Source organism: Prinia subflava, chromosome 29, assembly GCF_021018805.1.
Source record: "Prinia subflava isolate CZ2003 ecotype Zambia chromosome 29, Cam_Psub_1.2, whole genome shotgun sequence".
In the NCBI taxonomy this organism is placed as follows: Eukaryota; Metazoa; Chordata; class Aves; order Passeriformes; family Cisticolidae; genus Prinia; species Prinia subflava.
In genome coordinates this window covers 1,233,015-1,259,282 of record NC_086275.1, presented here as the reverse complement: position 1 = coordinate 1,259,282, position 26,268 = coordinate 1,233,015, and the positions used below count along the sequence as shown (strand labels likewise).

Here is a 26,268-nt window from a genome sequence, read left to right as displayed (position 1 = left end):
GGTGGAGGGAGGGGTCCGTGCCCGGGGGATTTCGGTCCCTGCTGGGAATCCGGGATTCTCATCCCCGTTTTCCCTCGGGGCCGTGCCCAGGGGCACAGGGAGGATGATGAGAGCACAGATCCCGGGCACGGGGCCAGGAGAGCCGGGCTAATTGGAGACAGGCAGGGGGGTCTGGGGTGTCCGTGAGCGCAGCACGATGGAAAAGCGGAGCTGTGAGTCAGCGCCGGGGCCTTTAACTCGATTAAAATCTCGATTACTGCGGGGGCTGCTGCACGGGCTCATCCCACAGCCCCGGCTCCCTGCCCAGCCCTGCCCAGCCCGGCCAGGCTCCTCCATCCCGGCGCTGGAGGAGCAGGCACATCCCGGGGAACGGCATGGGCTGGAGGAGCCTTCCTTCCTCCTCCTTCCTCCTCCTCCTTCCTCCTTCCTCCTTCTCCTTCTCCTTCTCCTTCTCCTTCTCCTTCTCCTTCTCCTTCTCCTTCTCCTTCTCCTTCTCCTTCTCCTTCTCCTTCTCCTTCTCCTTCTCCTTCTCCTTCTCCTTCTCCTTCTCCTTCTCCTTCTCCTTCTCCTTCTCCTCCTCCTCTCCCAGTGCTCCCAGTGCTCCCTGGATCCTCCCTGGATGCTCCCAGGATCCTCCCTGGATCCCATCGCTCCTCACTGGGAATTTTCCAGCCGGTGCCAGCCCAAGCCCTCATTAAGCGCCACGTCCCCGTTGGAATAATTAATTATTCCTATTTATAACGAGCGCTCTCCCCTGCCCTTGAGAGAGCCCCGGCTGCTCCCGCGGCCGCTGACACGGAGTTATTTTTACCCCTCCTCCCGGGAGAGGCTCCGCTCCCGATTCCAGGCGCGGGATTTAAAGGGGCGCTGCCGCTCCCTGCGGCCCTTCCCGGAATTCCAGCGGGACGGGCGGGAAGGGCCCCGCGATTCCCTCGGACCCCGGAGATGCTCCAGGCGGGAGGGTTTGGGATTGTCCATCCGCACATCCCGGCTCAGCCCCGCGGGATTTCTGCAGCCCCTCCAGGAATTCCATCTCCTGCTGTCACCAGGGATGGAGGAAAGCGGGATGTGGGGAAATCTACGCAGAATTCCCAAGGAAAAGGGTCTTGCTGGAAGCTGGGGGTGGAGATGCCAGAAGGAAAATCCCTTTCGGGGAGGATCTGTGTCCAAATGAGGCCCTGATGCTGTGAATCCCTTTTTTCCTTGGATTCCTGCTCCTGCCCAGGCTCAAGACACTGGGAATCGGTGCCAATCCTGAGGCACCGGCTCCCGCTTCCCGGGAAAAGCTTTGGGAATCCAAAAATCCCAGATTCCAACTGGGAAACGCCTCACAGGGCTTTGGAAATCCCTGATTCCAGCTGGGAAATGCCCCACAGGGCTTTGGAAATCCGAGATGCCTCTCTGGGCAGGGCAGAAAGGAAAATCCAGCTTTGATGGGAATGTAAATCCAGGGAATCTCAGCAGGGAGAGGGGCAGGGAGAGTTTCAGCATCCCACGGGAGGCTGGTGGGATCTGCTTAGACAAAACCCGCCTTAATTAACTTTCATTAGCACATTCATCCTTCCAGAACATTCCTCATCACCCCCGGGGACCTTCCCTGGCTCTGCTGAAGCGCCACATCCCCGTCCCCCCGCCTTTGGGGACACCGGGACGTCCCCAGGTGGAGCTCACGGGGTTTATTCCGGCTGAAAACCGCTGCCGGTGACCCCGGGCCGGGAATGCCCCCTCCCCTGGTCCCCGCGGCGCTCCGGAGCAGGGATCACGCCCGGCAGGGATCATCATTCCCGGCAGGAACCATTCCCGAGGCGGGCTGAGCCATCTGGCTGGGCCGGGCCCTTCTGCCACGGCACGGGGGCTGTGAACGCGCAGCATATGCTCGCCTGGAAATTAATAATCATTTTCGGCTCTCACCAGCTGCCGGTAATCGGCTCCCCCTCGGCGGAGGGGGCCGGAGCAGCGGAATGGAAATTCCGGCGGAGACGGAGCCCGGGGAGGGCGAGGGCGGCTCCGGGACGGGCACCGGGATCCCCTCGGGACAGGCGGGCAGGGAGCAAATCCAGCCCGGGCTCACCCGGGTGGGAAGGGCGGCAGCCCCGGGATGGTTTGGGTGGGAAGAGGCTTTAAAATTCCACCTCATTCCAGGCTTTAAAATTCCACCTCATTCCAGGCTTTAAAATCCCACCTCATTCCAGCCCCTGCCGTGGGTGGGGTGCAGTCCCTGATCCCAGGTTATCCCAGCCCGGCCTTGGGCACTGCCAGGGATCCAGGAGCAGCCACAGCTCCTCTGGAATTCCAGCCCAGCCCCTCCCGGCTCTCCCAGCCAGGAATTCCTTCCCCAAATCCCATCCAGCCCTGCCCTCTGGCAGTGGAATCCATTCCCTGTGTCCTGTCCCTCCAGCCCCTCCTGCCCAGCAGATTCCCGGTGTCCAGGGCTGCTCCTGGGATGGAGAAACAAAACCCTGGAATGGTTTGGGATGGAAGGAGCTTGAATCCCATCCACTTCCAACCCCGACACCTCCCACCATCCCAGGCTGCTCCAACCCGCCCTGGACAATTCCAGGGATCCAGGGCCAGCTTCCCTGGGAATCCAGGGCCTCTCCAGGCTGCAGAATTCCCGGCGGTGCTGCGAGTGGAATTGTGAATCCTCGGGCTGCAGCCTCAGCCTGGGCAGGTGGGTGCTGGGGAGGATATTTATATTTCCTGACAAAATCCGCCCGCGGAGCCGCTCCGGGAGCGCACGGAGCTTTATTTTGGTGCAAACACTGCGGATTAAGGAAAAGGAACACGCTAAACATCCACTTCCATGGAGACTCGGCAGAGCTGGAGCTCTGGGAATCCGAGATTCCAGCTGGGAAATGCCTCTCTGGGCAGGGCAGAAAGGGAGAGCATCCACCTCTATGGGAATGTAAATCCAGGGAATCTCGGTGGGGAGAGTTTCAGTGTCCCATGGGGGGTTTGTGGGATCTGCTTGGACAAATCCCACCCCTCCAAGGCTCTGAGGGCTTGGAAAAACCCCGGGATTCAAGCCAGGCTTTTGAACACATCCTGGCCCGGGCAGGGTCTGGAATTCGGGATATGGACACATCCTCTTCATCACTGGGGCCTGGGTGATCCTGTTAATGAGATTGCCATAATTAATTAATTAATGGAGCATTGGATGCACGATCTGAAGAGCTCCAGGGTTTTCCCGGGCTCCAGACTCACCCATCTGTAGCTCCCATCAAAAATTCCTTGCTGGAATTTGACATGGAGGGATTTGGGGTGGGGTGGGGACCCTTCCCCTGCTCCCTTTGACCCCCAGCCCAGCGAGAAATCCGTACAGAACGCGGACCTGGCAGCCAAATCCCATAAAATCGGCCATTCCCTGGAGCAGATCCAGCTGGGAATTGCCTTTCCAGAAGCTTTTCCACACCCTTGGAACGAGCCCTCCTTGTCTGCTCCCGTCCCCAGCAGCAAATCCGGCTGCTCCCCTGATCCAGGGTTTCCCTTCTCCGCTCTGCTCTCCCATCCCATGGGATTTCCCTTCGGGATCTCATCCCAGCCCCTCAACCCACACAGATCCCCCCAAACCTTCCCTCCATCCGTGCATCCCTCAGCAGGAATTGGGTGGGATTTGGGATGTGCCCCTTGCAGCAGCTCTGGAGGGGGGGGGGGTCCCAAAAAAAGCTGGAATTACAAATATTCCCAGATATTTATGTGGGTGGGAAGGAAAGGGAAGACAGAAGGCTGGGATTAATCTGGGAATTCGGTCCCAACTTGAGCAGGGGTTGGGGATTCTCCAGGCTGGGATCAGACTGGAATTTCTCCCAGCACAGGCAGGAGTCAGGAATGCTCTGGGCTGGGATCAGACTGGGAATTGCTCCCAGAACAGGGAAGGATCAGGGATGTTCCAGGCTGGGATCAGATTGGGAATTCCCTCCCAGCACGGGCAGGGGTCAGGGCTGCTCCGGGCTGGGATCAGACTGGGAATTTGCTCCCAGAACGAGCAGGGATTGGGGATGCTCCAGGCTGGAATTCCCTCCCAGCACAGGCAGGGGTCAGGAATGCTCTGGGCTGGGATCAGACTGGGAATTACTCCCAGAACAGGGAAGGACCAGGAATGCTCCCAGCACAGGCAGGAGTCAGGAATGCTCTGGGCTGGGATCAGACTGGGAATTACTCCCAGAACAGGGAAGGATCAGGGATGTTCCAGGCTGGAATGAGCCTGGGAATTCACTCCCAGCACGGGCAAAAGTCAGGAATTATTCGGGCTGGGATCAGATTTGGAATTTGGTGCCAGCATGAGCAGGGATTGGGGATGCTCCAGGCTGGAATTCCCTCCCAGCACGGGCAGGGATCAGGGATTCTCCAGGCTGGGATCAGACTGGGAATTGCTCTCAGAACAGGGAAGGATCAGGAATGCTCCAGGCTGGGATCAATCTGGGAATTCCCTCCCAGCACGGGCAGGGGTCAGGGCTGCTCCGGCCCGGCCGAGCTGCCCGGGATCGATGCCCAGCCCGTCCCGGCCGATCCGTGGGCAGCAGAGGCCGCGGGATCAATGAGGGGTGAAGGAATTACGGCTGCGGACGGGAGGATTTTACGGCTTCCTTCCCAACAAAGTCCGGCTTTACGGGCTCCCGGTAATCGCCAATTAATTCTGCTGCGGCCCAGGGCAGGGAGGAGCCCAGTTCCTCCGGGCCAGCCGTGAACCTGCTTTTTCCACAGCTCTGGAATTCTGGAATTCCCAGGAATGACCAGTTTGGGAATCCTCAAGCTGAAAAAGCAGCATGGACGGATTTCGGAGCTTTTCCCTCCACCTTCTCCTCCCTTCCATCCATCCCACACCCCAGAGCTCCAGGAACGAGGCAGATGGAGAGAATCCAGACCTTCCCAATTAAACAATTTTTTCCTGAATGAAGGGCCCTGGATTTCCATCAATCCCGGCCTGATGAGCTCCTGTCACTTAGCACCTCTCCTGCTGCTCCCTGATGCCATTAGGGGCTCCTGGCACGGCCCTAATGCAGTTTCCAGCTCCTGCTGGCGCCTGGGATTCGGCCGGAGCGGGAGAGCGAGCGCATCCCTAATCCGAGGAGACACTAATGGGAAAACGAGCTGCACGAGGCGCAGGGAAAGCGGGAGCGGTGTCTCCGGGCCGTGGGAAGCGCCCCCATCCCGGTTTCCAGCAGGTTGTTTCCCATTTTCCTTGCCCTGCACCTCTCCTTCCTGACCGTCCCAGCCTTGCCTTCCCTTGGATCATCCCGGTTTTCTCCCCAGGGCTGAGTTCCTGCTCCGTTCCAAACCCAAATTTCCCATCCTGGAGGTCCCCAGACCCCTCTGTCCGTGCCTGGTTCATCCAAGCCTGGCCAGCCCCGTTTCCCTTGGGATCATCCCGGTTTTCTCCACAGGCCTGTTCCAACTTCCCTGTCCTTATTTCCCCTTCCTCCCCATTCCAGGGATTCCCAAATCCCTCATTCCCCTCTCTGCCCCTCCAGACCATCTTTTCCTTGGGATCATCCCAGTTTTATCCCCAGGGCTGCATCCCTGCTCTGTTCCCAATCCTTATTTCCCCTTCTACCCATCCTGGAGATTCCCACACCCCCATTCCTCTCTCTGCCTCCCAAGCCCAGCTTTCCCTTGGGATTCTCCCAGTTTTCTGCACTCCCGTTCCCCATCCTCTCCATCCCAGAGTTGTCCTTATCCCAATTCCTCACTCTGCTCCAAGCCCAGCTTTCCCTTGGGACCATCCCAGTTTTCTGCCCCAGGGCTCCATCCCTGCTCTGCTCCCATCCCAAATTTTCCCATCCCAGAGATTCCCACGCCTCTTTTTCCTCGCTCTGCCCCTCCAGGCCTTCCCAGTTTTCCTGGGATGCTGCTCCGTGTCCTCCACCCCAGGATCTGCCTCTCCTCCTTCCCTGGGAAGAGGCTCAGGAGCCGCTGGGGGCTCGGAGCAAATCCCTGTTTTGATTATCCCTGCTCCGAAGTGATCCATAACCAGCAGAATTCCATCAGGACAATAACTCCCAAATCAGATTAAATCTCTCCATTTGTCTGGAGAGATCTGGGCTTTCATCTCTTCCCTCCCCCTTCTCCATTGATTTTTTCTCCCCTTGCTGAGCCTTTCCAAGGTTTTTCCAGGTTGGAATTCTCCGGGCCAGGTGCTGTTTTCCACTCTGAACACATCCAGGGCGTGGGGCAGGCGGGGGATGCAATTCCAGCACCAAAATTCTCGGAAATCGGGAACTTTGGGAAGAGTTCCCATCCCTCTGGATAAGGAAGAAACTGGCAGGGATGCAGGGGAAGCTGGGCTGGAGGAGGCAGGGCTGTGTTAACACCCATTAATAACGAACGACCCCCTAATGAGCGTTAATTAATTAATAATAACACGTGCTCGAGCCATCGATTCCCGATGAACGGCCCCGCGCTGCCAGGAGTCCCCAGCTCAGGAATTCTCCTGGATTTCCCCACTCTGGAGCTGGGAACGGACAGGGATCCTCCCATTTTTCCACAGGAAAGGATGGGAATCATCTCCCATCCCTCAGTGCATCCCAACCCCTCCAGCTCCGCCTTGCTCCATGATTTTCCTCAGTCCCACGTGGAAAATCCCGCTGGAAACTTTTTATTTCCTTTATTTTGGACCACCTTGAGGCGTTTTTTCCCTGCGTGATCCCACCTGGAGCGGGATCCCACCTGCGCATCCCGCTCCCTTCAGCCCCGCCCGGGAGGCAGCGATGGATGCGGAGCTTTAATCAGCGCCTCTCACAAAAAGCTCTTAATTAGGCTCATTAGCGCCCGCCCGCTGGATTGGCAGCGTCCCGGAAATGAACTGGAGCACCTGAGCGCCGCCTCCGATCCCGAGGGGTTGTAAATAATTCATGGAATGTCTGCGCTTTCCATGGAAAAGCGGGATCCCGAGGATGCTCCGGGCCGGGGCTGGGGGCGGCGAGGGGGGTCCTGGATCCAGGGAAATTCCTGGGGAGTTGGGATGAGGGGAGGGATGTCCCCGAGGAGAGGCTGGAGGTGGCTGGGAAGAGGAGGAGGAGGAAAAGGGAAAAGGAAAAGGGAAAAAGGAACAGGAAAGGAAAAGGAAAAGAGGAAAAGAAGAAAAGGAAAAGGGAAAGGAAAAGGGGAAAGGGAAAAGGAAAAGGGGAAAAGGAAAAGGTAAAAAGGAAAAGGAGGATGACCCAGAGGCCGTGTACTGGTTTGTGCTGGTTTGTACTGGGAGGACTGGAGCCAGCCATGAAAATTTCCATGAGAATAAAGCCCAGTTTTCCATCTGGAATTCAGAGGGGCTGGAAAAGGGGGGTTATAAAGGGAATGAAAACCAAAAGTGCTGCTGGAACAGCTGGAATTTGTGGGTTTAAGCAAGGAGCAGGAGGGACCTCGGGACAGGGAAGAACCCGGCCCTGGCCTGGCACTGGAACATACTGGGAGCACTGGGAGCTGTGTGTGGGCACGGGGGGTCACAGGGGTGGCATCTGAAACCCTGGAATGAGCACTGTCCATCCCTGGGGGATTCGGGATGTCCATCCCTGAAGGATTCGGGATGTCCATCCTGGGGGATTCAGGATGTCCATCCCTGAGGGATTCAGGATGTCCATCCCTGAAGGATTCGGGATCTCCATCCCTGAGGGATTCAGGATCTCCATCTCTGAGGGATTCAGGATGTCCATCCCTGGGGAAGCCCATCCAGCCGAGCACCCCAGGCCCATTCCTGCTCCGGCCGCCTCTGGAAGCGCATCCCGGCGGGATGAGCAGGGCGAGGAGCGGGCGAGGAGCAGGATTCGGGCTCCGGGGGCTGCGGCTGCCCGGGCACCGCCGCTCCGGTGGGCTCGCACTGCCCTCCAGTGGGCGCATCCCGCTCCCAGCGCTTCCAGCTGTCCCCTGCCACCCCCCAGGTGTGTCCTCTGCCACCCCCCAGGTGTGTCCCCTGCCACCCCCCAGGTGTCCCCTGCCACTCCCCAGCTGCCCAATGTCGCCCGGAGGGGGTCTCATCTCTGCCGGGGGTGGGATAAAATCCGACCGGGGGATTTGGGGTGTCCCCTCCTCCTCTCCCCCGCTCACTGCAGGTTCCTCTTCTTGGCCACCTTGAGGGCCACGTTGTCGTAGTCGCTGTGGCCCAGCCACTCCTTGCCCTGCAGCAGGAAGGGCCTCTTGGGGACGGCGTAGTCATCGCGCTGGGCGTCGTAGGGACAGCCGAGCGCGGGGGGCTCCTCGGGGGCCGCCTGCAGCCTCCACGCCTCCCCCTTCACCTCCTGGGGCTCGTCGTACAGCGAGAGCGCCGAGAGACCCTCGGGCTCGTCGTAGATGTGCTCGGGTTTGGGGGCCGTGGGGCGGCCGGGGGGCCGCTGACCCCCTCCGGCGTCCCTGGGGACGCTCAGGACCTCGGGGAGCCCCTCCTGGGGACAGCCCAGGCCGCCGAGCTGCCGGGCCAGGAAGGACTTGGCGACGGCGTCGAAGGGAACGGCGTACTCGGCCTCCACCGCGGCGCCCCCGGCGTTCCCGCGGCGCAGGGAATCGCGGGGCTCGGCGTAGGGAAAATCCGCGCCCCGCGGCGGCCCCGGCGGCTCCCCGGCCCCGGGGGGCACCGCCGGCTTGGCCTTGAGCCCCCTGCCCTCGCCGGGGGCGCCCTGGGGCTCCTCGTGGGCCCCGCGGCCGCGCTGCACCTCGATGGCCGCCTCGACGGCCGCGAAGATCTCGTTGCCCTGCCGGGTGTCAAACTCGAAGCTGCCCTCGCCGGACTCGCAGCGCCGGCCGGCCTCGAAGGAGAAGGTGGCCTGAGGAGGGCAGGGGTCAGCGGAGGAGGGCAGGGGTCAGCGGAGGGCAGGGGTCAGCGGAGGGCAGGGGTCAGCGGAGGGCGGGGGTCAGCGGAGGGCGGGGGTCAGCGGAGGAGGGCAGGGGTCAGAGGAGGGCAGGGGTCAGAGGAGGGCAGGGGTCAGAGGAGGGCAGGGGTCAGCGGAGGGCAGGGGTCAGCGGAGGGCAGGGGTCAGAGGAGGGCAGGGGTCAGCGGAGGGCAGGGGTCAGAGGAGGGCAGGGGTCAGCAGAGGAGGGCAGGGGTCAGCGGAGGAGGGCAGGGGTCAGAGGAGGGCAGGGGTCAGCGGAGGAGGGCAGGGGTCAGCAGAGGGCAGGGGTCAGCGGAGGGCAGGGGTCAGAGGAGGGCAGGGGTCAGCGGAGGGCAGGGGTCAGAGGAGGGCAGGGGTCAGCAGAGGAGGGCAGGGGTCAGCGGAGGAGGGCAGGGGTCAGCAGAGGAGGGCAGGGGTCAGCGGAGGGCAGGGGTCAGCGGAGGGCAGGGGTCAGAGGAGGGCAGGGGTCAGCAGAGGAGGGCAGGGGTCAGCGGAGGGCAGGGGTCAGCGGAGGGCAGGGGTCAGTGGGGGGCAGGGGTCAGCGGAGGGCAGGGGTCAGCGGGGGGCAGGGGTCAGAGGAGGGCAGGGGTCAGCGGAGGGCAGGGGTCAGAGGAGGGCAGGGGTCAGCAGAGGAGGGCAGGGGTCAGCGGAGGAGGGCAGGGGTCAGCAGAGGAGGGCAGGGGTCAGCGGAGGGCAGGGGTCAGCGGAGGGCAGGGGTCAGCAGAGGAGGGCAGGGGTCAGCGGAGGGCAGCGGTCAGCGGGGGGCAGGGGTCAGAGGAGGAGGGCAGGGGTCAGCAGAGGGCAGGGGTCAGCGGGGGGCAGCGGTCAGCGGGGGGCAGGGGTCAGTGGAGGAGGGTAGGGGTCAGTGGGGGGCAGGGGTCAGCGGAAGGCAGGGGTCAGCGGGGGGCAGGGGTCAGTCCCCCGGCCGTGGCCAGCCCTCCCCCGTGGGGCACTGACCTTGTCGCGGCCGAAGCGGCGCAGCAGGCGGTAGGGCCAGCGCAGCAGCGGCTCCTGGCTCGGCGGCTGCCGCAGCTCCAGCGCCTCCGGGCCCGCCCGCAGCACGCAGCGGCCCCGCAGCCGGCAGCGCTGCGCCGACGGCGTCGGCCGCACCGTCACCTCGAAGGACTGCTCCAGGCCGGCTGGGGACGGACACGGCATTGACACGGCATTGACATGGCATTGACACGGCATGGGACACGGCATGGGACACAGCATTGACACGGCATTGACATGGCATGGGACACGGCATTGACACGGCATCGGGCACAGCATGGGACACGGCATGGGACACGGAATCGGACATGGACACGGCACTGGACATGGACAGGGCATGGGACACGGCATGGGACGTGGACATGGCACTGGACACGGCATTGCACACAGCACTGCACACATGTCCTGAAGCACAGAGGGGTCAGGGTGACCCCCCAGGCCACAGCCCTGGACACAGCTGGTGCTGGACACGTGTCCCACCCTGGAGAAGGGCTGGGAGTGACCCCCAAGCCAGGGCCCTGGACATGGTGGACACTGCACATGTGTCCCACCCCACAGAGGGGTCAGGGTGACCCCCCAGGCCAGACCAGCCTGCTCCAGGCCCGCTGGGATGGACATGGTGGACACTGGCCACGTGTCCCAGTCCCAGAAGGGCTGGGAGTGACCCCAGGCCAGGCCAGGCTGGCAGTGTCCGGCCGATAAGGGCTGCGGGCAGCGCCGCCAGCGCCCGTGACCGCGGCAGGAAGAGGCTCTGGGGGAGGAGGTTTGGGGAGGAGATTTCCCCTCCCAGCCCCGCTCCTACCTCTGCCCTGGGAGCTGTACAGGGAATTTTCCTCCATGGAGAACTCGCCCTCGCTGCCCTCCTTGGGCCCCACTCCCGGCTCCTCCCGGCTCCTCTGCCCGGCGGGGAGAGCGGCAGGGGAGGGCTCCCACCCATCCCAGTGGATCCTGTCCATCCCAGTGGATCCCATCCATCCCAGCAGATCCCACTAATCCCAGCACATCACTCCAATCTCAATGGATCCCACCCATCCCAGCAGATCCCTTCAATCCCAGTGGATCCTGCCCATCCCAGAAGATCCCACCCACCCCAGTGGATCCCACCCTTCCCATCTCTCCCATCCACTCCAATGGATTCCACCCACCCCAGTGGATCCCACCCTTCCCATCTCTCCCATCCACTCCAATGGATCCCACCCATCCCAGTGGATCCCACCCATCCCAGCTGATCCCACCTGGCCCAGCTGATCCCACCTATCCCAGTGGATCCCACTCATCCCAGTGGATCCCACCCATCCCAGCAGATCTCACCAATCCCAGCATGTCCCTCCCATCTCCATGGATCCCACCCATCCCAGTAGATCCCACCCATCCCATCAGATCCCACCCATCCCAGTGGATCCCACCCATCCCATCAGATCCCACCCATCCCAATGGATCCCACCCATCCCCATGGATCCCTTCCATCCCAATGGATCCCACCCACCCCAATGGATCCCTCCAACCCCAGTGGATCCCACCCACCCCACCTTTCCCCGGCACTCCCCGGCGCGTACCGGGAACGCCAGCTCGCACAGCCGCCGCACCCACTCGGCGGCGTCGGCGGCGTCGGCGGCCAGCAGCAGCCGGCGCTCGGTGGTCTCCAGCAGGAAGGGGACGGTGTCCCTGGGCCCGGTGTCACCGCCCGCCTCGGCCACGTGCACGCAGTCGCTGAGGCGCACCAGGCGCCGCTCGGGCCGGCGCGGCCGCTCGGGGCCGTCCTGCAGCTCCAGGCGCGCCGTGGAGCAGGGGCTCTCCCGGTACAGCACGGCCCAGAACTTCTTCCACTTCTGCCGAGGGGACAGCCCGGGGGTTTGCCTTCCCACGAGGGGGTTTTGCCTTCCCAGGAATTTTCACCTTCCCAGGATGGTTTTACCTTCCCAGGAATTTTCACCTTCCCAGGATGGTTTTACCTTCCCAGGAATTTTCACCTTCCCAGGATGGTTTTACCTTCCCAGGAATTTTCACCTTCCCAGGATGGTTTTACCTTCCCAGGAATTTTCACCTTTCCAGGTGTTTTTACCTTCCCAGGAGGATTTTACCTCCCCAGAAGTTTTTATTTTTCCAGGTATTTTTTTTCCTTTCCTGGAGTTTTTGCCTTCCCAGGAATTTTTACCTTCCCAGGAGGGTTTTACCTGCTTAGGGTTTTACCTGTCTAAGCATTTTTACCTTTCCAGGAGTTTTTACCTTCCCAGGAGGTTTTACTTTTCCAGGAGTTCTTGCCTTTCCAGGTGTTTATACCTTCCCAGATTTTTTTTCCTTCCCAGAAATTTTTAATTTTCCAGGAGGTTTTACCTTCCCAGGAATTTTGACCTTCCCAGGAGTTTTTATCCCCTTGGGACCATGCAGGAACCCAAGGCAGGACAAGGCTGCAGAGCCCTGCAGGGTCTTGCAGCACCCCCAGGACTGGGTGAAGCTTGGGGCTGACATAAATTGGGATTTAAATCCATTTAAACATCCCTGACACACAGCGAGGTGTGGGATTTAAATTGGGGTTTAAAACCCCCCTGGATAAACATCCCTGACCCACAGTGAGGCCTCCCTGCCCCAGCCTCACCCAACCCCATCCCCTACAATCTCTGAACAATTTCCAGCCCCTTCTCCCTTCCCTTTTCCCTAAAACCCCAAAGTTTTCGACTCCTCCAGCCCTGCCCCGAGGCAGTTCCGGGCTGGGGAGCGCGGGAGGCAGAAGGGAAGTGGGGGAAGGGGCCCCAAAACCGCCGCGTCCCCCCGGCAGCTCCGGGGGGGATTTTGGGGTCTCTTTTCCCGGGATGGGGTTTGGGGGATCCCTGCCCTTCCCGTGGCTCTCCTGGGGATGGGGAGGAGGAGGAGGGAGAGGAGCAGGAGGGGCCCCTCAGCGCCTTCCCCGCGGCGCCATTGCCCAACCCCGGCTGTGTCGGCGGCGGAAGCAGCGCGGCTTTGGGGGACACGGCTGGAACTGTCCCCAAAGTGGCTTTGGGGGCTCACAAGCTGTCACCCCCCGCTGGAACTGTCCCCAAATGTGGCTTTGGGGGGACACAGCTGTCACCCCCCGCTGGAACTGTCCCCAAATGCGGCTGTGGGGGACACGGCTGGAAGTGTCCCCAAAGTGGCTTTGGGGGGACACGGCTGGAACTGTCCCCAAATGTGGCTTTGGGGGGACACAGCTGTCACCCCCCGGTTGGAAGTGTCCCCAAATGCGCCTTTGGCGGTCCCTTCCATCACCCAGCGCAGCTCTGGGGGGTCACATCTGTCACCCGATGTGGCTCTGGAGGTGGCATCTGTCACCCCCTGGCTTTGGGGGTCACATCTGTCACCCCTTAAATCTGCAGAGCCTCTCTGGGGGGGTCTCTACAAAGTGTCCCCAGCGCCTCCTGTCCCCCCATGGTGGGATCAGCCCGTTCCTGTGGGATCACCCCATTCCCAGGGATCACCCCATTCCCATGGGATCACCCCATTCCCACGGGATCACCCCATTTCTATGGGATCACCCCATTCCCAGGGATTCACCCCCTCCAAGACCCCCTGACCTTCCCGAAGGTTTGCTGGAGCTGCAGGTAAATCCAGCCCTGCTTCACCACGGCCTCCTCCATCGCGGAGTGTCCCTGGAGTGTCCTCAGTGTCCCTGGAGTGTCCCCAGAGTGTCCCCGGGGTCCCCCGGGCCCCGTCCCCCCGCGGTGTCACCGGGGCTGGCTCTGCCCCTGCCGCGCTCAGCTCGGGCTCTGCCGCTTCCTCTGCTCGTGGTGGCTTCCTGTGGGTCCCCACGGGGGACACGGGCGTGGCAGGGCCGGACACACGGGTGTGACATTGCTGGACAGGCGGGTGTGGCACTGCCGGACACACGGGTGTGGCACTGCCGGACACACGGGCGTGGCAGGGCCGGACAGGCGGGCGTGGCACTGCCGGACACGCGGGTGTGGCACTGCCGGACACACGGGTGTGGCACTGCCGGACACGCCCGTGTGCCACCCTGTGGTGGTGATGGACACTGGGCCTGGCACTGGGCACTGGGCTGGGCACTGGAGCAGGAAACTGGGGGCACTGGGAGCACTGGGGCAAGGACCTGGGTGCAGGAGTGTGGTTGCAGGGCACTGGTGGCACTGGAGGCGGTGGTGGCACTGGTGGCACTGGTCATCCTGCTGTCCCTGGTTGCACTGGTGACACTGGGGGCACTGGGCGTGCTGGTGCCAGTGCTCACAATGCTGTCCCCGCGCTGTCCCCGCTGTCCCCGCGCTGTTCCGGGGTGCGCGGCCCCTTTAAGGCCGTGTCAACAAACCCCGCTCGCGCCCCTCCCTCCTCCCCCCGCGCCGCGCCGCCGCCGTGACGTCAGACGCAGCGCCCAGCGCGCGCACGGAGGGGCGTGGCCCGCCCGCTCTGGGCGTGTCCGGGGGGCGCGCGCAGGCCCCGGCACAACACAGGGGCGTGGCCTGAGCGGGATGGGCGTGGCCTAAGGAGGCGCGCGCATGGGAAGGGGCGTGGTTTATCCGTTATGGGCGTGGTTTACCCCGCGGGGGCGTGTCCCGCGTGCGCGCGCAGGCTCCGGATAGGCGGGGCTGGAGCGGAGGGGGGCGTGTCCCGCTCGCGGGCGCAGGCGCAGGAGGGGGCGTGTTCCGGCGGCGGCGCATGCGCGGTGCGGGCGGCGGCGCGGGGGGACGCGGTGGCGCCGGGCCCGGCGCAGGCGGGGGCGGAGGCGCGAGCGGAGCATGAATGGGGCAAGATGGCGGATCATGTGCAGGTGAGCTCCGGCCGCAGCGCGGGGCTCGCCCGGGCCCGCCCGCCGCCCTCCCGGCGCCCCCGCGCCGCCCCCCCGCCCCGCGCGGCCGGCCCCGCACGCCCAGGCCCGGCCAGGCCCGGCGCGGCCCAGGCGCGCAGGCCGCGCTCGCCGGGGAGGCGGCGCTGCCCCCGCCGTGCCCCCGAGTCCCTCAGGGGGTCCCCGCGGCCGCTCCGCGCGTCCCCCCCCGGCTGCCGGCGGCTCCTGCCGGCCCCGTTGTGTGGGCGCCGTGTCCAGCCCGTGGCGCCGTGGCGTGTCCCCGCCGTGTCCCCTCCGCTCCCTCCGCCGCCGCTCCGGGTCCCGCCGGGGAGATCCCGGGGAGATCCCGGGCAGGAGCTCGCTCACACCCCGGGATCCCCCTTGGAGGCAGCAGCCGGGGCCCCGCTGTCACCTCCCGGCCGTGCTCCTGTCACCCGCGGGCGCTGGGGATCCGCTGCTGCTCCCGGGCTCGGGGTTCGCCTTCCCGAGGGGATCCTGGGCATTCCCGGCTGCCCGCGGGGTCATTTCCCAGCCGGGTTTGGGTTCCTTTCCCAGCCGGGTTTGGGTTCCTTTCCCAGCCGGGTTTGGGTTCCTTTCCCAGCCGGGTTCTGTTCCTTTCCCAGCCGGGTTTGGGTTCCTTTCCCAGCCGGGTTCTGTTCCTTTCCCAGCCGGGTTCTGTTCCTTTCCCAGCCGGGTTCTGTTCCTTTCCCAGCCGGCTTTGGGTTCCTTTCCCAGCTGGGTTCTGTTCCTTTCCCAGCCGGGTTTGGGTTCCTTTCCCAGCCGGGTTCTGTTCCTTTCCCAGCCGGGTTCTGTTCCTTTCCCAGCCGGGTTCTGTTCCTTTCCCAGCCGGCTTTGGGTTCCTTTCCCAGCCGGGTTTGGGTTCCTTTCCCAGCCGGGTTTGGGTTCCTTTCCCAGCCGGGTTTGGGTTCCTTTCCCAGCCCTGTGCACGCTCAGAGTTGGGAAGGTTTTTCCTGGATGTTTAAAGGAATCCCAGAGTGGAGAAGCTCGTGGGGCAGGAGGGGAATCAGGGCTGGAAGGGTTCCGGGTTGGAGTGGAGGGACAAAACCCCTGGGAAAGGAATAAAACCCTTAGGAAGGGCTCAAAACCCCTCAGGAAGGGCTTAAAACCCCTCGGGAAGGGCTCAAAACCCCTCGGGAAAGGCTCAAAACCCCTCGGGAAGGGCTCAAAACCCCTCGGGAAGGGCTCAAAACCCCTCGGGAAAGGCTCAAAACCCCTCGGGAAGGGCTCAAAACCCCTCGGGAAGGGCTCAAAACCCCTCGGGAAGGGCTCAAAACCCCTCGGGAAGGGCTCAAAACCCCTCGGGAAGGGCTCAAAACCCCTCGGGAAGGGCTCAAAACCCTCTGAGTGGACTCAACCCCCCTCTGAAGGAACCCAAACCCTTTGAAAGCTTCCTAAAGTCTCTGGAAGGGACCCAAAACCCTCTGAGAGTGACCCCAAACCCTGTGAAATTGGCCCCAAACGCTGTAAAAAGGACCCCAAAACCTCCGAAATTGACCTAAAACCGTGTGAGAAGGACACAAAATCCTCTGAAGGAACCGTAAACCCTCAGAAATTGACCCCAAACACCCTGAAATGGACCCAAAACCTCAGAAAGGTCCCAACTCCCCTAAAATCGACCCCAAACTCTCAGAAATCGACCCCAGATCTCTTAAAATGAACCCCAAACCCTCAGAAATCGACTCCAAACCCCCTAAAATCGACCCCAAGCCCCCTGAGGAGGCAGCAAAACCCAACCCCAGGCACATCCAGGGGATTTTTCCATCAGATTTTTATGGATTTGGGTTTGCACAGAGGCCCAAACCCCGGCTAAAGCAGAATTCCCAGGAGTTGTTTATTATCCCGGGACTCTGGGAATAAATCAATCCCGGGAAGCACGAGGGGGAGCAACTCATTAACTGGGCACAGGGCCGGGAATGCTGATCCCGAGGGAAAAGGGGAATTGCTGGATCATTAACCCGGATTTCCCGGGGGGAAAATCCTGATTTTTCCTGGGGGTTCGCCTCCAAATCCGGATTTTCCGCGTTAAACCTTGGCCTGAGCGGGTGGAAGTGGGGAGAAGCGGGAGCTGGAGGGGTTGGGAATGTGGAGCTCGGCGGGGTTAAAGTTTAACAGCAGAGCTGGGGGAGATGTGCCAGGGCTGGAAAAGGGATTTGGGAGCTCGGAGAGATCCCGGGAATTCCGGCACAGAGCTGGGTGAGCCTTGGGAGGGTTTGGAAAAGGGATTGGGGAGAGGGAGTGGAAGCAGGGCAGAGGAGTTTGGATGGGATTTGGGGAAGAAATCCTTCCAATATTCCAGATTATCCCAGCCTGGCCTTGGAAGTGTCCAGGGATCCGGGAATTCCGTCCCAGGCAGGAATTCCCTGCCCAAATCCCATTGAAATCCCATTGAAATCCCATTGAAATCCCATTGAAATCCCATTGAAATCCCATTGAAATCCCATTTTTCCAGGGGAAGCGTTCCCTGTGTCCCGTCCCTCCATCCCAGTCCCTCTCTGGGAGCCCCTCTGGAGATTTTCCTTGGAATTTCCCTTTTCCAGGAGAACATTCCCAGCACTCCCAGTCGTATTCCTATGGAATATTCTGTGGTCTGACAGGAACAGGGATTTTGGGATCAATCCCAGCAGGGTTAGGAGGGGTTTGGGGAGGTGGGAAAATCCCGCTGCTGCTGCTGCTGCTCCCTGCCAGCTTTGTTTGAGTGGCAAAAATTCCCAGAGGAGCTTCTGGAATTGTGCTGGAGCCCAAATGGATTTTTAGGGATTTGTACCCGGTCTGGTGGAGCCAAAAAAAATTTTCCATGGATTTTATTTGGTGTGATGAAGCCTGATTTCATTTTTTGTGGATTTTTCTGCATCTGCTGGAGCCTGAAAAGATTTTTTGTGGATTTTTCCTGGAGTGATGAAGCCCAAATCCATTTTTTAGGGATTTTTCCTGGTTTGGTGAAGCCCAAAAATAATTTTTATGGATTTTACTTGGTGTGAAGAAGCTCCCAAAACTTTTTGTGGATTTTTTCTCGGGTGAAGAAACCCAAGAAGATTTTTCCTGGATTTTGCTTTGAATGATGAAGCCCAAATCCAATTTTTCCATGGATTTTTCCCGGAGTGGTGAAGCCCAAATTAATTTTTCATGGATTTCTCCTGGTGTGAAGAATTTCCAAACCCTTTTTTATGGATCTGTACCTGGAATGGTGAAGCCCAAACCTGTTTTTTATGGATTCTACCTGGTTTTCATCCCGAAAAACCCCAAATTCTGGGAATTGCGAGCGGTCCCTCTGGGTTTTTCTGGGAATTTTGCACTTGGAGCTGCTCTTTTGACCTTGCTTGGAATGAATATTTTGGAATTTTCCAAGGTTTTTTCTCCTTGGAGCAGAGAGAGGGTGATAAATCCTATTTTTTTTCCCCTTTGGAAGCAGATTTTTCCCATTTTTCCTTTTAATTCCACTTCCTGAAGCTGCTGCCTTCGAGTGGGGTGGAATTCCATGGGAATTTCCTGCCTGGGATAATGATGGATGTTCCCTTCCCTTTGGAATTGGAATGAAAAATTTCCATGGTTTTTTTTGTTGGCTGGAAGGAAATTTGGGATAATGAGAGGGACCAGGATGTCCTGGAAGTTGAAATTTGGGAAATTTGGGATGTCCTGGAAGGATTTTAAATCCACCTGGATGTGGAATTTTGGGAATTTTCCGGGATCAGGGAAGATCAGCTGCCCAGGTTAATTAGGATCATGAAATTAGGGGAGAAAATGAAGGAATTTGTTGGTGAGAATTCCCAAAAATCGGGGGTTTCATCCCAATTTATCCGGTTGGATCGCAGCTTTTGGGAATTCGGGAGGATTTTTTCCCTTGGATTTTTGTGCACATTCAATTAAAAAATAAAAATGATGGATGAAAATTCCTGAAATTATGGAAATTTAGTGGAAATGATGGAGGAAAATTCCTGAAATTATGGAAATTTAGTGGAAATGATGGAAGGGAGCTCCCCAGGTTTTGAGGGATTTCAGCTCAGAGCTGCTTTCCTGGGATTTGGGGCTTTTTCCTTCAATTCCCTCATCCCACAGCTCTCCCCGAGCTTTATCCCGAGGAATCCAGCAGGAAAAAATCAGGGATTGGCAGGAAAACCTGGGATTTCAGCCCTGCTTGGGTTTATTCCCGCCTGGATTCACTCCTGGGGAGTTCCTGCTTTTCCTGGGGTTGTTTCCCTCGGGAATTTTGGGGTTCATTCCTGCAGTGAGGTTGTTGTGCCGGGGTTTTTTGGGAATTGTGTTTTTCCTGTTTTTCCCGGGGCTGGCAGGGGTTAAAGCCGGGATCCCTGGCAGGGCTGGCACGGAGCGGGCACGGACAAGGGGCCTCTGTCCCTGCCAGTGGCCAGGAAATCCCGGCAGGAATTGTTTCCTTGGGATGGGAGGAGAGCTGAGAACAGGGAAAGGCTGGTGCTGGTTTTCTCCTGGAATTCCTGCAAAATTCCTGTAAATTCCTGTGAAATTCCTGCAAAAATTCCTGTAAAATTCCTGTAAATTCCTGTAAAATTCTTGTGATAGTTCTGTAAAAATCCTGTGAATTCCTGCAAAATTCCTGTAAAGGGAAGGGAAGGTTTGGGAAGGGAAGGTTTGGGAAGGGAAGGTTTGGGAAGGGAAGGAAAGGTTTGGGAAGGGAAGGGAAGGTTTGGGAAGGGAAGGTTAGGGAAGGTTAGGGAAGGTTTGGGAAGGTTAGGGAAGGTTTGGGAAGGTTTGGGAAGGTTTGGGAAGGGAAGGTTTGGGAAGGTTTGGGAAGGGAAGGTTTGGGAAGGGAAGGTTTGGGAAGGGAAGGTTTGGGAAGGTTTGGGAAGGGAAGGTTTGGGAAGGTTTGGGAAGGTTTGGGAAGGGAAGGTTTGGGAAGGGAAGGTTTGGGAAGGTTTGGGAAGGGAAGGTTTGGGAAGGGAAGGTTTGGGAAGGGAAGGTTTGGGAAGGTTTGGGAAGGGAAGGTTTGGGAAGGGAAGGGAAGGGAAGGGAAGGGAAGGGAAGGGAAGGGAAGGGAAGGGAAGGGAAGGGAAGGGAAGGGAAGGGAAGGGAAGGGAAGGGAAGGGAAGGGAAGGGAAGGGAAGGGAAGGGAAGGGAAGGGAAGGCCACACATTCCCTTGTACAGCACTGAGGAGTCCCTGCAGTCGCTGCTGTCCCTGAATCCCGTTTTTTCCCATTTTTTCCCTGTTTTTCCCGTGTTCCCCGAGCAGAGCCTGGCCCAGCTGGAGAACCTGTGCAAGCAGCTCTATGAGACCACGGACACGGGCACGCGCCTGCAGGCAGAGAAGGCCCTGGTGGAGTTCACCAACAGCCCCGAGTGCCTGAGCAAGTGCCAGCTGCTGCTGGAGAGAGGCAGCGTGAGTGCCCGGGCAGGGCCAGAGCGGGGCACTGCACATCCCAAACAGCCCCAAAACTGGGGAATTACACATCCCAGACATGCCCAGAACCGGGAAATTCTGCATCCCAGACAGCCCCAAAACCGGGGGATTGCACATCCCAGACATCCCCAAAACTGGGGAATTCTGCATCCCAAACGTGCCCAAAATGGGGAATTCTGCATCCCAAACGTGCCCAAAACTGGGGAATTCTGCATCCCAGACATGCCCAAAATCAGAGAATTACACATCCCAAACATCCCCAAAATGGGGGGATTACAAATCCCAAACAGCCCCAAAATTGGTGAATTATACATCCCAATCATGCCCAAATCAGGGAGTTCCACATCCCAAAAATCCAGGAGTTCCACATCCCAAACATCCCCAAAATCAGGGAGTTCCACATCCCAAAAATCCAGGAGTTCCGCATCCCAAACATCTCCAAGATCCTGGAATTCCACATCCTAAAAATTCCTGCAAAAATGCTGTAAATTCCTGCAGAATTCCTGCAAATCCCTATAAAAACTGGTGAGTTTTATCCCAGAATTGCTGGAGTTTATGGGATGTTGCTCATCTGTGCCCTCCCCAGCTGGGATCTCCTTCCCAGCCCAGTTTCTGCTCCAGCTCCGATTTCCGGGGTGGGATTTTCTCCGAGCCCGTTTGTGCTGCGTGAACTGAAATTCCACGATTTTTTCCTGGATTAATTTCATTTTTCCCGCTGTTCCCAGTCCTCCTATTCCCAGTTACTGGCGGCCACCTGCCTTACCAAACTGGTGTCACGCACAAACAACCCCCTGCCGCTGGAGCAGCGCATCGACATCCGTGAGTGTGGGACTGAGCGTGGGATGTGCCCCCAAATCCCCGGGAATTCCGGATTTTTCCTGGGCTGGGAGATTCCCTGCATCCCGGGGATCCTCAGGGTGGGGAGCTCAGCCTTTTCTGGGTCTATTCCTGGGGAAATCCAGCCCTTTTCCAGGTTTATTCCTGGGGAAATCCAGCCCTTTTCTGGGTCTATTCCTGGGTAAATCCAGCCCTTTTCCAGATTTATTCCTGGGGAAATCCAGCCTTTTTCCAGCTCTGTTCCTGGGGAAATCCAGCCCTTTTCCAGGTTTATTCCTGGGTAAATCCAGCCCTTTTCCAGGTCTATTCCTGGGTAAATCCAGCCCTTTTCCAGGTTTATTCCTGGGGAAATCCAGCCCTTTTCCAGGTTTATTCCAGGGTAAATCCAGCCCTTTTCCAGGTTTATTCTTGGGGAAATCCAGCCCTTTTCCAGCTCTGTTCCTGGGGAAATCCAGCCCTTTTCCAGGTTTATTCCTGGGTAAATCCAGCCTTTTTCCAGATCTGTTCCAGGTCTAAATCCAGCCTTTTTCCAGATCTATTTCCAGGGTAAATCCAGCCCTTTCCCAGGTCTAAATCCACCCCTTTCCCAGCTGTATTCCAGGGCTAAATCCAGCCTTTTCCCAGGTCTAAATCCAGACCTTTCCCAGGTCTATTCCAGGATTAAATCCTGGTCTTTCCCAGGTCAATTCCAGGGTAAATCCAGCCCTTTTCCAGGTTTATTCCAGGGTAAATCCAGCCCTTTTCCAGGTCTGTTCCAAGGCTAAATCTAAACCTTTTCCAGGGCTTAATCAAGTGTTTTTCCCAGGTCAATTCCAGGGTAAATCCAGCCCTTTTCCAGGTTTATTCTGGGGTTAAATCCCTCCCTTTCCCAGGTCTATTCCAGGGTAAATCCCACCCTCTCCCAGCATCATAAATCCCCAGATAAACCCCCAACCTTTCTCCCTTCTCCCACCATTTCCTTCACCTTCCCCCCACTCCTCCCCTCAAATCCACCTCCCCAAAGCTCCTTTTCCTTCCAGCCGTTCCCCAGGGCTGGATTTTCCACCTTTCCCGCGTTTTTCCAGGGAATTATGTGCTGAACTACCTGGCCACGAGGCCGAAGCTGGCGACGTTCGTGACGCAGGCGCTGATCCAGCTCTACGCCAGGATCACCAAGCTGGGCTGGTTCGACTGCCAGAAGGACGAGTACGTCTTCAGGAACGTCATCAACGACGTCACCCGCTTCCTGCAGGTCCGGTCCCCTCCTCGGGATTCCCGGGAGTCCCCAAAATCCCGGAGTTTTCCATGGGTGTGGAGTTCGGGCTCTTCCGTAGCGGCGTTTTCAGCAGGGGATTCTGAGGGTGAAGAGCTTTTTAAAAAATCAGGGAGTTGTTTCTGGAAACAGGGAATGTTTCTGGGTGCTCCCAGCTTCCCACCAGGTTCCTGCAGGTCAGATTCCCTCCTCAGAATTCCCGGGATTCCCCAAAATCCGGGAGTTTTCCATGGGTGTGGAGTTCAGGCTCTTCCACAGCGGCATTTTCAGGCTGGGATTCCAATGGTGAAGAGCTCCTTAAAATTCAGGGAGTTGTTCCTGGGAGCAGGGAATTGTTCCTGGGTGTTCCCAGATTCCCACCAGGTTCCTGCAGGTCAGATTCCCTCTTCAGAATTCCCGGGATTCCCCAAAATCCGGGAGTTTTCCTCTGGTGTGGAGTTCGGGCTCTTCCGTAGCGGCGTTTTCAGCAGGGGATTCTGAGGGTGAAGAGCTTCTTAAAAAATCAGGGAGTTATTTCTGGAAACAGGGAATGTTTCTGGGTGCTCCCAGCTTCCCACCAGGTTCCTGCAGGTCAGATTCCCTCCTCGGAATTCCCGGGATTCCCCAAAATCCCGGAGTTTTCCACTGGCCTGAAGGAGTCAGGCTTTTCCTTATTGGTGGTTTTCAGTGGGGGCTTCTGAGGGTGAAGAGCTTCTTAAAAATTCAGGGAATTGTTCCTGGATGTTCCCAGCTTCTCATGAGGTTCCTGCAGGTCCAGTTCCCTCCTCGGAATTCCTGGGATTCCCCAAAATCCGGGAGTTTTCCTCTGGTGTGGAGTTCGGGCCCTTCCACAGCGGCATTTTCAGATGGCGAAGAGCTGCTTAAAAAATCAGGGAGTTGTTTCTGGGAGCAGGGAATTGTTCCTGAGAGCTGGGAATTTTTCCTGGGAGCTGGGAATTCTTTCAGGGAGCAGGGAATTGTTCCTGGGAGCTGGGAATAGTTTCAGGGAGCTGGGAATTGTTTCAGGGAGCTGGGAATTTTTCCTGGGAGCTGGGAATTCTTTCAGGGAACAGGGAATTTTTCCTGGGATCAGGGAATTTTCCTGGATGCTCCCACCTTTAGGCTCCACCTTTTCCACCTCAAACCCACCCCTTGGACATTCCTGCGATTTCTTTCTCTCAACCCAACCCCCCAAAACCTCCTTTTTTTTTTTTTTCCTTTTAAAATAACAATTAAACCTTTCCAGCCAAGACTTTTTCCAAGCAAAAAAAACCAGGAATTTTTCCCAAAAAAAAAAAAAAAAGCTGTGCCTTTGCCTCCCCAGGACAGTGTAGAGCACTGCATCATAGGAGTGACAATCCTGTCCCAACTAACGAATGAGATTAATCAAGTAAGTGCTTCAGCCTTCCTCAGTGAAGTAAGTGTCCAATTTTCTCATTCATATTGTCCTGTCCTGCCTTTTCCGGGTTTTTTTTTGGGAATTTCGCTGTCTGGGAGGTGTTGGAGGAGGGATTTTGGTGTTTTTTGGGGATTTTTGTTGGTGTTTTTCGCTGCTGTCCTGAGGGATTTGTTTTGTTTTGTTGGTGTTTTCCATCTTTTCCCGTGTTTTGGTGTGGTTTTCTGGGATGAGAAGGGATAAAAAAACACAAGGATAAGGAATTATTTAGTGAGGATGAGCGTGAGCACTCCCTGTTGTCAGCCCCCAGGGAGAAAAACCCAAAATTTTCCATTTTTAAACCATTTTTTTTTCATCCAGGACGAAAAACTGAAGGGATTTCCGGGATAAAATTCCCAGAAATCCTGCTGGATTCTCCCTGTCCTTTTCTCAGGACAGGAATCCTGTGAAATCCAGTTTTTCCAGAGGATTTAAATCCCTCCAGGGCTGTTCTGCCTCTGGAATTGCTGCTGGAGCTGGGACGAGCAGCTCCACCTGCTGCTGTCCCAATTCCCATCATTTTTCCATCATTTTTCCATCATTTTCCCATCATTTTTCCATTTTTTCCATGGTTTTCCCCTCAGCCAGGCAGATTTTGCTCCAGTCCTGAGGCTCACAATGGTTGTAAAATCTCTGATTTTCCTTTAAAAAAAAGGTGGAAAAAATATTCTGATTTTTTATGTCTCACTAAGTAACAAACTTTGGATTTTCCTGGGATGCTGCTTAATCCAGAGAAATCCTGGAGGGATTAAATTGGTGTCAGAGCTGGAAATTCATTGATTTAATCCAAATTTACTGATTTGATTTAGTCCAAATTCACTGATTTAATCCAAATTCACCAATTTAATTGTGATGAAGAAGAAGGAAATCCCTTTTTCCCAAGGCCACAAATAAAAGGGATTTTCCATCCCCCAAAAGGACTTGAAATGGGAATTAAATAAATTCCCAGAAATCCCAACAGTCTGAGCTGAGGAATCATTTGGATGTTAAAAAAACACCAAAAAATTCAATTTTTAAAATAAAAATAAAAATTTAATTTTTTAATACAAATCTATTGGGGCTTTTCCTTCTCTCCTATAAATACAGGATGGGAGTTTGGGGATCCTCCGTGGAATTTTTGGGAAAATTTGGGTCTGAAATTCAACGGTGGAGCTCAAATCCTGGAGGAAGGGGTTGGAAATGGGAATTGAAGTTGGGAATGGGAAATAGAAACATTTCAAAGTGAATTTTTCTTCAGGAATTCTGCACCCACCAGGATAACCCAGTGCCCATCCCAGATTGGGCTGGATCCGTGGCAAAAATGGGAATTTTCCCTCATTTTCCTGGGAAAATAAATTAAAAATAAAGCTGAGTTTTGCTGTTCCCCAGCTCTGGGATCCCGTGGCAGATCCAGGAGTGGAATTTATCCCAAAAAACAGCAAAATCCACCCCGGATGCTCCTCCCAGTTCCCTTCTCCACCTGGAATTTGAATTCCTGGTGTTCATCCCAGCAGCTCCAGGTGGGATGGAACCCTTTGGAGCTGGGAATTCCCATCTCTAAAATCCCAAAAATCCCATTTTTGCTGCTGATTCAGGCCAAGACTGAAGCGAAATTAGGAATAAATTGGGAATAAAAACCGCAGGAATGTGGATTTATCCATGGAAATGCCGTGGGATGGTTCTGGGGAGGGCTGGCAGCATTGCTGCTGCTTTTCCTGCTGTTTTTCCTGCTTTTCCTGCTCCTTTTCCTGCTGTTTTTCCTGTTTTTCCTGCTGTTTTTCCTGTTTTTCCTGCTGTTTTTCCTGCTGTTTTTCCTGTTTTCCTGCTGTTTTTCCTGTTTTTCCTGTTGTTTTTCCTGCTGTTTTTCCTGTTTTCCTCCTGTTTTTCCTGTTTTTCCTGCTGTTTTTCCAGTTTTTCCTGCTGCTTTTCCTGCTGTTTTTCCTGTTTTCCTGCTGTTTTTCCTGCTTTTCCTGCTGTTTTTCCTGCTGTTTTTCCTGCTGTTTTTCCTGTGTTTTTCCTGTGTTTTTCCTGTTTTTCCTGCTGCTTTTCCTGCTGTTTTTCCTGCTGTTTTTCCTCCTGTTTTTCCTGCTGTTTTTCCTGCTGTTTTTCCCGTTTTTCCTGTTTTTCCCGCTGTTTTTCCTGTTTTTCCTGCTGTTTTTCCTGTTTTTCCTGCTGTTTTTCCTGTGTTTTTCCTGTTTTTCCTGTGTTTTTCCTGCTGTTTTTCCTGTTTTTCCTCCTGTTTTTCCTGTTTTTCCTGTGTTTTTCCTGTGTTTTTCCTGTTTTTCCTGCTGCTTTTCCTGCTGCTTTTCCTATGTTTTTCCTGCTGTTTTTCCCACTGTTTTTCCTGTTTTTCCCATTTTTCCTGTTTTTCCCGCTGTTTTTCCTGCTGTTTTTCCTGTTTTTCCTGCTGTTTTTCCTGTTTTTCCTGCTGTTTTTCCCGTTTTTCCTGTTTTTCCTGCTGTTTTTCCTGTTTTTCCTGCTGTTTTTCCCGTTTCCTGGCATTCCCAGCGCTGAGGGTGTCTCTCGTGCAGGCGGACACCACGCACCCCCTGACCAAGCACAGGAAAATCGCCTCCTCCTTCCGGGACTCCTCCCTCTTTGACATTTTCACCCTGTCCTGCAGTTTACTGAAACAGGTAAGGAAAGGCTGGGAATTTTTATCTTTTTGGAGGGGATGGATTTGAGGATGAAATTCCTTCCTGGAATGAGCGTTCTCATCCTGAAAAATTCATTTTTTTGAGGGGAAAATGGGTTAATAAATGGAAATTTATTAATAGTAATAGTATTATTAATAGTATTATTATTTATATCAATTT

General features: G+C 56.8%; 2 protein-coding genes across 3 annotated transcripts in view; one reads left to right on the top strand and one right to left on the bottom strand.

Moving 5' to 3' along the window:
- Positions 1 to 6,589: 6,589 nt before the first annotated feature.
- Positions 6,590 to 13,553, bottom strand: DOK2 (docking protein 2). Its single transcript, XM_063420008.1, has 5 exons — positions 13,361 to 13,553; positions 11,369 to 11,641; positions 10,615 to 10,708; positions 9,777 to 9,958; positions 6,590 to 8,753 (listed from the first exon to the last, which is right to left on the bottom strand). Exons 1-5 carry the CDS (start codon positions 13,421 to 13,423, stop codon positions 8,037 to 8,039), a joined length of 1,329 nt encoding a protein of 442 aa, XP_063276078.1. The 5' UTR covers positions 13,424 to 13,553; the 3' UTR covers positions 6,590 to 8,036.
- Positions 13,554 to 14,407: 854 nt separating this feature from the next.
- Positions 14,408 to 26,268, top strand: part of XPO7 (exportin 7) — a 40,865-nt gene continuing 29,004 nt past the window's right edge. Inside the window, exons 1-6 of one of the 2 annotated variants that reach the window (XM_063420007.1) lie at positions 14,408 to 14,565; positions 19,803 to 19,949; positions 20,696 to 20,789; positions 21,872 to 22,038; positions 23,363 to 23,428; positions 25,984 to 26,088. In XM_063420007.1, coding sequence (XP_063276077.1) covers positions 14,548 to 14,565; positions 19,803 to 19,949; positions 20,696 to 20,789; positions 21,872 to 22,038; positions 23,363 to 23,428; positions 25,984 to 26,088 — 597 coding nt within the window. In that variant the 5' untranslated portion in view covers positions 14,408 to 14,547. Of the gene's footprint in view, positions 14,566 to 19,802; positions 19,950 to 20,695; positions 20,790 to 21,871; positions 22,039 to 23,362; positions 23,456 to 25,983; positions 26,089 to 26,268 lie in introns of both variants that reach the window. The other variant, XM_063420006.1, reaches the window with a different exon arrangement.